Source organism: Sycon ciliatum, chromosome 1, assembly GCF_964019385.1.
Source record: "Sycon ciliatum chromosome 1, ocSycCili1.1, whole genome shotgun sequence".
Lineage (NCBI taxonomy): Eukaryota > Metazoa > Porifera > Calcarea > Leucosolenida > Sycettidae > Sycon > Sycon ciliatum.
In genome coordinates, this window is record NC_088643.1 from 19,494,123 (window position 1) to 19,503,253 (window position 9,131).

Consider the following 9,131-nt stretch of genomic DNA (forward strand, 5'->3'; position numbering starts at 1 on the left):
GCACGCACGCAAGCACGAACGCACTGTCGTGAATCTCACGATCCCATGAATTTATCTTGCGTTCTCAAGTGCTTTCGCGTCAGTACGTATTTTAGGCCAACGTAGAAATTTTAATTAACATATTCAACTATTTTTCATGAGTCACTTGTTCAACACCATTTTCGGCATTGCGACATCTTATGCATGGCTGCATTTCGCATACTTTTCTGCTCAATGAAATCCAGTCGCGGTACTCAAGTTTGCGCCTTGCACCATTTCGAATCCCAGCGTTCGCAGGTCTAGGGCTGCGCAACGCCCCCAGGCGCATACATGAGTGCATCGGCTGGATTTCATTGAGCAGCACTGTAGTATTTTGGCCATTTTAGTCGTTTTCTTTTTCCAGTTGCAACCTCGTGATGCACACTGCACTGGATTAAACAAGAGCAATCTAGTCCCAACAGTGTTTTGTGTGTGACAAGCGTCCAGGGTGAATGTAGCCGTCACCACAAACTGGTGTGCCGAAACCTGCTTCTATTTAAAGTTCGTCATGACCGCCCCAGACATATAGTCCAGGTTAACGGATCAGTAAAGACCAGCCAAGAGGCGACTCAAACAAAAAATCTTGGAAGTGTCGTTACGCATCGTCCGATCTCTACTTACAACTGCAGCCAATCAACGATGCCCAAGTCCAGGGTGTAATAAAAAAAAGCTAAGTACTTTTTTGGTTGAGTTTACTGCTGCTGTTGCTGCTTTTGGGCAAGCAGGTGAATCATTTAGTGCTAGTTTTGAAAAGCCCAAGGCTTCCGACATCCTCCAGCCACTGAGGGATCTGCTTGGTGGACCTCGGCGTCCGCAGAATTGCCTACTGAAACTCGACACTGCTGTTGTCGCTGCATTTCATGCTGCCAAAGAGGCGCTTGCTGCAGCAACTCTGCTCATTCAACCCATTCCTGATGCACCCCTACAGCTCGTTGTGAACGCATCAGATGCCGAAGTTAGTGGGGCACTTCAACAGCTTGTTGATGGCAGCCACTCGCACTCTTCTCCAAGAGAATGCAACTAGCCCAGACTCCCTACAACACGTTCAGTTGGGAATTGCTAGCAGCGTCCTTAGCCATGAAGCATATCTGGCATCACCTGGAAGGCCGCTGTTCCCACATTCTGACCGACCATCGCCAATAATTAGTGTTTGCCATGCAAGCAAACTACGTGTAGTTGCTAATCGGTCTGATAGGAAGTCAAGACACGGTTTACCCCCCCCCCCCCCCCACACACACACACACACACAAGCTTACCATGCTATGGCCAGCTAGTGCAGCATGGGTGTCTGTTACTGCAGCAGTGTTGTCCACCAGTAGGTCTGAAAAACAAGGCAGAGAAATGGAGCATACACACATACTTCACAGACCAGCAAGGCAAGCGTGCCATACTGCTAAAGTATGTGTGTGTGTGTGTGTGTGCACGTGTGTGTGTGTGTGTGTGTGTGCACGTGCATGTGTGTGTGTGTGTAGGTGTGCATACAAGATGCAAGGTCAACCGCATACAATTAGCAGTTTTCTGAACAGCAAAGTGGATTACATCATGAAGAATGACGTAACACTGAAGAAAAATTTGAGTGGAGTCGCACACTCTTGAAAGTTGTGGCTTTCACCCTAAGACAAACCCAGAATTCATCAGCCAGACCTTGGCCTATTATTCTCGTGTGAACGGAGCCTTAGAAGAACCTGATCGAGTTGGGCATACAGCTAGCACAAAAACTAACCATTCGCATGTTGCAGAGCTGGTCTGATAATGTCAAAGCATTCCTAAACAAAAACAACAAAGCAAACAACCCGGCAAGGACGGATTATCCAAACAGGACAGGTCAGGCTAACTGCACACATTATGAACTCCTCTCTATGTAATACGCTGGTTGGCAAAAGCCGCTTTCGACCAAAAAGCCACGGTATCTTGAGGTGTTGATATCGGCATCAGTAGCACGAATACTGCAGTAGCACGAATACTGTTTTCTGATGATCGCTTAGTGCGTAAAACTAGCAGGTAAAACACTTTTGTCATTCTCTTATTATTATTATTGTTAGAATGAACACCAATAGATTATATGCTAGCTTAATAAGTTACGTGACAGCATGCACTTCATCAGTATTCCGACATTACCACACGGTTGTAATGTCTGACTACTGACGAGTACGGATAGGCTATAGACCATGAGAATACTGGACAAACAGTAACACGCACATCAGGGTATCGGCAATGTTCCGCCAGCGACTTACAGCCGCTGCTTTCTTGCTACCGGGCAGGTTACAAATCAGAGTGCTACCGCGAATGCCGCACACAGCCCTGCCCAGAGAAAGAAGAGCAACAGACACATGTGAAGTCAAGAACAACATGCTGATTCGTAGAACAATACCACATGCTAAAGGATTGTTCAAGGCTACGGCTGTAAGCTGAGGTCTAAACGCACTTTGAAAAGATAATAACGGCAGCCTGAAGCAGCAACTTAACTTAACATCTTCTCTGGCAGAAATTCATAGCATCTGTCATTTCACTACTAGTACAAGTTGAGAAAGAACTCAAGCCCCCTCGTGGCAGCGCCATACTGGCTTCCCAAACTCCATGCACGCCGAACAGCACGTTTGTGAATTTGTAGAGCAAGGGCGGCAGGGCCTCCGTGCTCTTTACCAGGACACCTTTCCTTCGTCTCAGTGCTGGTCATGGGGTCGTACCTACACTCCATCGCCGCAACGATAGCTGCCACGAACTAATAACCCATTCTAGAAAGTACTCATTGCACTTGCCATGTGCCAACAACACCATACATACGCCAGAGTAGGACTGGTCATTTGAACTACAAGTGATTTCACCGCAGTGTTCAAAAGGCGTCGCTGCCAAACTGACCTGGAAAGCATGGCCATTGGTGTAATGTCCAGTGACTTGACTGTCATTGCTGTGCTGATGCCAGGTGCCAGGCGCTCCACAACACTTCTGGTGGCCTAACACAGAATACACAAGAGCCAGGCCAAGTAGGGATTAGAGAGAGAGAGAGTGAGAGAGAGAGAGAGAGAGAGAGAGAGAGAGAGAGAGAGAGAGAGAGAGAGAGAGAGAGAGAGAGAGAGGGGGAGAGAGAGAGGGGGGGAGAGAGAGAGAGAGGGGAGAGAGAGAGAGAGGGGAGAGAGAGAGAGAGAGAGAGAGAGAGAGAGAGAGAGAGAGAGAGACAGAGAGAGAGAAAGAGACTTTTCATGTTACTACACATAGCTCAATGTTTGCGTTCGTGTTGTGTGCGTGTATGAGTGTGTTACATGCTACAGTCGTCCCTCTCTAATCCGGCACCTTTTGCTACGGCGTTTTCTGCTGGATTAACGAGGGTGCTGGATTAAGAAATCCTGCCCTCTGACCCGGCCCTACCCAATTGCATGCATGTGTTATACGTCAAAACGCAGGGTTTTTCCGTGTCGATCCAAGTATTTGGTGCACAACTTTATATTCTCAACTGTTCTCCAGGAATATACACAGTGATAAAGTGATAAAGTAAAACAGAGAACATGTTCACATGTACTCTTGCACACACACGCACACACACACACAGACCTGAAAATAATAATTGGCAGGACACTACTTCTTGCTAAAATAAGAAAGTATGGTTGACTGCTTAGCAGTTGTCTCCTGGACAACATTGACCCTCTTGAGAAGGCCACGCAAGCAGTCGACATCATGCAGGTCGAACGACGGATGTCCTTCGGAGCAAACAATTGCATCAGCAAGTGCACGGGATGCTTGTGCCAGAGTTGGAAGGCTGTTGGAGTGCGCATCCAAGATGTGCTAGAGCTGTTAGCCAGTTAGTTGTAGAACGTCAGTACCGTCGGTCAGTGTCGTGCATCGTCGCTGATTGTTTAGTAACTGGTGGTGTTAGTGGACAGTATAGCGTAACTTGTAGTTCCTTGGTCTTTCTCTTTGTATAAATTGAGTTCGGGTTCGGAAAAGTCCTAACAACCAACCACGCGCGCGGCACTGACCAGACTGGCCTGGCAAGGAGTGCACATGTACGGTACGCGATTTACGACTGCCGGATTATGAAATCAAACTACGTGCTGTTTGAGCGAATCGTTTCAAAAAGTCACTGCCGGAGGCGGAATTCAAGTGCCGGATTACGATGTAGGAATTGAACGAAAAAAATCGGTTTCATCAGAAAGTGCGCCGGTTGGCAAGGGTTCCGGATTAACAAGTGCCGGATTAGAGAGGGACGACTGTACATGATTATTATAAAGCGGAAGAGGATCAGATAGTCCACATACCTCTGGAGTGACGTCGCGGCTGGATAAGCCAGTTCCACCGGTGGTCAAAACAATGCGCATCTTTTGCCGGTCACACATCGAACGTAGCGCTGCCTGTGTAGGAAAGAAACACACACACACACACACACACGCACACGCACACGCACGCACACACACACACACACACACACACACACACACACACACACACACACACACTGCTCCAACCCTGTGCCAGCAACATTGTTGTGTATGGGCATGTACTGACGGTATGGCGAGTCACTCATAACTGGTTTGCCTTTTCCATTGCGGCACTACGGCCTTATGGTCCTGCCTTTCCATTGCGGCAATCACAGCCTCTGGGCTCCTGCCTTCCTGCGGCACTCGCAGCCTCACGGGCTCGTGCCTACCTTGCGGCAAAGACCAACCAGTTCCTCGTCACCAGTACTTGCCCAACACAACCTAGCTATATTCGTGTGGCGCATGGCTGTCTGCATGCCATCTGTGCGCGCGGAATGCTAAACAAGGTATGCACTGTATGACAAACAGACAGGACCCACTCATCTGTCCACCTCTTGGCGAGATGCTATTATTCAGACCGTAGTTACCGCAATCATGTATATGGTAAAGTATTAATAGGCGCTTGCTTTGCCCAGCAGAAACGTGTCATTGCTTTTGATGTGTCGCTACAGCCAGGGTCGCTATTGGCGGGGTTAATTGCGTGTGGATACCGCCAACAAATGCCCCCCCCCCCCCAGAAGATGGGTGAAGTCATTAAGTGTGTGCAAGATCATCGAATGAGGACAATACCACACTGCAATGCCTGCATCATCGAACGGCAGTATTATACTGTGGCTTGAGGCAGCAGCTACTTACCGCAATCGTGTCTTGATTGTCTGGAACGCACTGGGGTGCTGTCTCCACACTGAGAGCACCGACAAAAAAAAGCATGAACACACAAGTACGCGGGCAGCCAGGCACACGCGCATGTACGCACACATGTACACACAGACACACACACAGACACACAGACACACACACACACACACACACACACACACACTGATGTTGAAAAAGGATTAAGGAGCGACAAAGTGACGTCTGTAGCTGATTTTCGAGTCCTCCTTGTACATTTTGATGGTACTAGAAAAATACGCAGACCAAAGCGGATTTCTTTAGTTGTTTCGTCTCGTACCTATGTCAGTATCGTGATGGTGAAGTGGAGAGGATGATTCTCTTCCTCCAAGCTTCGTTCGACCGACTTTGCTTCGTCTTCCTTGAAAACTGATGCTGAAAAAAAGGTCGATTCGCAAAAAATATGTTGATTTTCAATGTACGTGGTGACATGCGATTGCTGGCTATGCTAAATTCTAATCCATGCTGGCTCAAAGGATGCACTTAGGGCTGCTGATCATTTATTACCAAAGCGCTGCTCAAAGAAACCCCAACCCATCAATAGGTCAGCGGCGTGCATTGGTGCACGGCTCTGTGTTCGCAGGTTAGAGCATGCACAGTGCAAGGGCTAGTGGACGCGTGTGATCGGATGTGCGTATCGCAAATACCGCTGAATCCGTGGGGTGAAGTCAAGCGGCCACGGGGCGCTGGCCTTGCAGCCGTTAGCACTGCTGGTCCACTTTTACAGTGTGCCCATGAATTACAGTGTGTGTATGTGTGTGTGTGTGTGTGTGTGTGTGTGTGTGTGTGTGTGTGTGTGAGCGTGTGTGTGTGTGTGTGTGTGTGTGTGTGTGTGTGTGTGTGTGTACGCGCTAAGGCAGTAAGTGTGCCGGCCCCCGGTCACTCCACCGGGTTTCTATGTCCACACGGGTATCTTTCATGACTACATAAAAATAGGTGTCGCTTTCTTGTGCATCACTTCGGTAACGCTCATCGTATACAGCCCATAAATGTACACGTCTCCAATGTGTAAAGAAATTCCTGAAAGAAAACAACCAATTTCCCCAATCCAAAGATTTTTTTAAATGTTGGTTTGCAAACCGTAGTTAACCAGCACGCCACGGGCGGTGCCCCCGCAGGGGAATATTCCCGCCAGATGACTTAAGGTGACCTTACGCACTCCGCCGTGCCGCCGCAGCCGACTTGCGCAAGCATGCGCTCTTGCCGAGTTCCGCATTCGAGTCGCACTCGCGTACGACATCCCGCACGAGCTACCCTTCGCCTGGCGGATGCATCCGTAGACGGCTCATCTACTGCTGGCTGGTGTAATTTTTGCCAATTGTCTGTTTTGCTGTGAGAACTCGCCACACAATTTTGTTTTCGAACTATTCTTCAACATTTATTATGGCTTTCTCAGCAGCCCAGAGGGACTCTATCGCCGAGATCGTGGCTGCCAGCGTTGCAGCAGCACTTGGCAACAGCCCGCCGGCTGGACACCACGCGGCTGACTCCGAGACTGGAGCAAACGGTATGTTTCCAGATGTCGCGCACCATAACCACACCCCGCTTGTATTGCGCATGTGGCCCAAGAAGCCACCGACAAAATAAAACGGATCGAGTATGTCGATATTGCTTGTCTGCTGCCCCCAAAGCCGGGACCAGCCGCCGAACCAACCCCCAAGAGATTTCGGGTAGATGACGACGGGGCACTGGCAGTCTGCGTCGCTCCAAAACGGAAAATCGAAAACTTGGCTACGTGGATCGAGGCGTGGTCCCTTTTCAGCCTGATTGCCAAAGGCGAACATCACCTATGCGCCGAAGCCTTGATGATTCACCAACTCCGAATCATCCAGACCGCCGGCAAGTACCGCTTCGCAGCAGTTGTCGAATTTGACACCAGGGCGCGGCAGGCGCTGTTGAAAGATTTGTCCCAGTCACTGACCTGGACACTGAGCTCTACACAACCTGCTTTACCGGGCAGGCACTCCCCTTTTGCAACAACTGCAAGAGGCTGGGGCACCTGACTGCCTCCTGCGCAACGCAGCCCTTTCGGAGCAGGCCAAAGGAGCAAGGTGTCAAAGTATACCTGGCCGCAGTCAGATACAACCTCCTCTGCAGGGGAGGACCTGGCGAAGTCCTTGCATCCAGCCGGCTCACCGCTCTGGTGAAAGGCCTGGAGAGAGAACGCGCATCGCTCCCCGGCACGCAACTACCCAGCCTCGGAGACAGGCTATCACCGCCGTACAACTCAAGGCACTACATCTTTTCCTGCAGCGTTCCGCATATAGCCCTGGCGACACGCTCATGCTATGGGCCGCGCTGACGACAGCATTCCATGGCCTGCTGCGAGTTAGCGAGTACACGCCAGCAGTGCCGGGTACCCTGAAAACTCTCAGGCGCGCTCACCTCAAGCTCTCTCAGGCCACAGCCAGCTTACGGCTTCAACGCACGAAGACATCGCAGCTGACAAGCGGTGGCAAGGTTGTGCTGCATCGCCATGCAGACCCGCAAATATGCCCCGTCCTGGCCCTCGAGGCATACGTCAGATCATGCGCATGGGGTAGTGACGAACAACCTCCCTTCAAGTTTGGCAATGGACGATGGCTCACGCCCAATGACATCAACGTAGTGTTGCGCAGGGTTCTGGGCCCCAGCTACAGTAGCCACTCCCTCCGTGCAGGTGGCGCAACGCACATGGCGAATCAAGGTGCCCCGGAGTATGCCTTGATGGCAGTCGGGCGGTGGTCCAGCAGAGCTTACCGCACGTATGTTCGCAGGCCTGCAGGCATGCCACAGCGTTACTGAGCAACGGGTCGCAAGCACCGCACGCCCCCTTTTCTTGGAGGCACGGGCTCGGCCGATGGGCACGAAATCCGCATGGTGCACATCCATCGGCTGCCGCAGAAAATACAATTAATATACTTGTGGGTACTACCGAGTACTTAGTGGTCATGCAGTTGCCATAGCAATGTACTCGTACACCCAGCCTTTATGATTGTTACATGACCCCATGAGTTGTCTTTCAAACGCTCTTTCATAGCCGATAGTTGGCGTTATTTGTTCCTATCATACTATGTTTCAGATGGGCGGCCTTAGACGGCCCAGTCCGATCATTTCACGCGAACTATGTTAAACGTCACCTTGATCACAATGATCATGTCGTGCTCACGTTCAATATAAGCTTGCGACACCCCACTGGCTCATCTCTTCTGTGGCTGTGTGTGTGTGTGTGTGTGGGGGGGGGGAGTGTGAGGGTTAATGTTTAATTTTAATAATTATTAGTAATAATTATTGATGACAAGCATTATTCAAATTCATGATTCGCCATGCACGTTTGTATTGGTACTGAAAAATGAACATACTCTTCAAACTCCTCGCGAATCAGCTTGACTAGATTCGGCCCGCTCGTGTCCTCCGCTTCGCCACGGGAACATCTGTCACTGACTGCAGAGATAGGCATAATGTGTACACAAACTCATGTCCTTGAGATCGCAGCTACGGTATTCTTGGTAGTTTCAAGGAACTCGTTTCAAAGGAATGGCTGAGCACATGCACAGTGCTTTTCGTGTTCAACTTACCAGTTAGTACGCCGACCTTCAAGAGGGCCATACTACATGTTATACAACCGCTGCTCTTCCTTCTTCCTTCTCAAGTAAAGTTTGTGAAAGAAAAGTTCGAAGTGAAAATACAACTGGTGCAGGCTGGGGCGATCGTACAACAAAAAGCAGTATAGTACAATTATCCATATAAAAACCACTCTGTGAGCGGTTCTGAAAAACCTTTACTGGTACTGCCCCGTCGTAAAAGTAAGAAATTAGAACTGGCCCATTGTCCCCCCAAATGCGAACTGATCCACCTAAATCGCGAATGACGGGACCCGAACGCACCAGTAGCACGAGGTCGGGAGGGCACAGGACAGCAATTCTCATAGGGTAACACCACCTACCGCTAGTACAGACGGTCAGTACATGGCCTATAGTCCGGACC

At 49.9% G+C, this 9,131-nt stretch overlaps 1 protein-coding gene across 1 annotated transcript in view; it reads right to left on the minus strand.

Moving 5' to 3' along the window:
* LOC135816879 (gephyrin-like) overlaps positions 1 to 8,859 on the minus strand; it is a 24,003-nt gene extending 15,144 nt beyond the window's left edge. The window contains exons 1-8 of the mRNA XM_065329982.1: positions 8,723 to 8,859; positions 8,507 to 8,588; positions 5,127 to 5,175; positions 4,272 to 4,364; positions 2,878 to 2,972; positions 2,253 to 2,319; positions 1,742 to 1,784; positions 1,275 to 1,339 (exon numbers count right to left, since the gene is read on the minus strand). Of these exons, the coding sequence (XP_065186054.1) occupies positions 1,275 to 1,339; positions 1,742 to 1,784; positions 2,253 to 2,319; positions 2,878 to 2,972; positions 4,272 to 4,364; positions 5,127 to 5,175; positions 8,507 to 8,588; positions 8,723 to 8,753 (525 nt within the window). The 5' untranslated portion in view covers positions 8,754 to 8,859. The remainder of the gene's footprint in view (positions 1 to 1,274; positions 1,340 to 1,741; positions 1,785 to 2,252; positions 2,320 to 2,877; positions 2,973 to 4,271; positions 4,365 to 5,126; positions 5,176 to 8,506; positions 8,589 to 8,722) is intronic.
* Between the last annotated feature and the right edge of the window lie 272 nt (positions 8,860 to 9,131).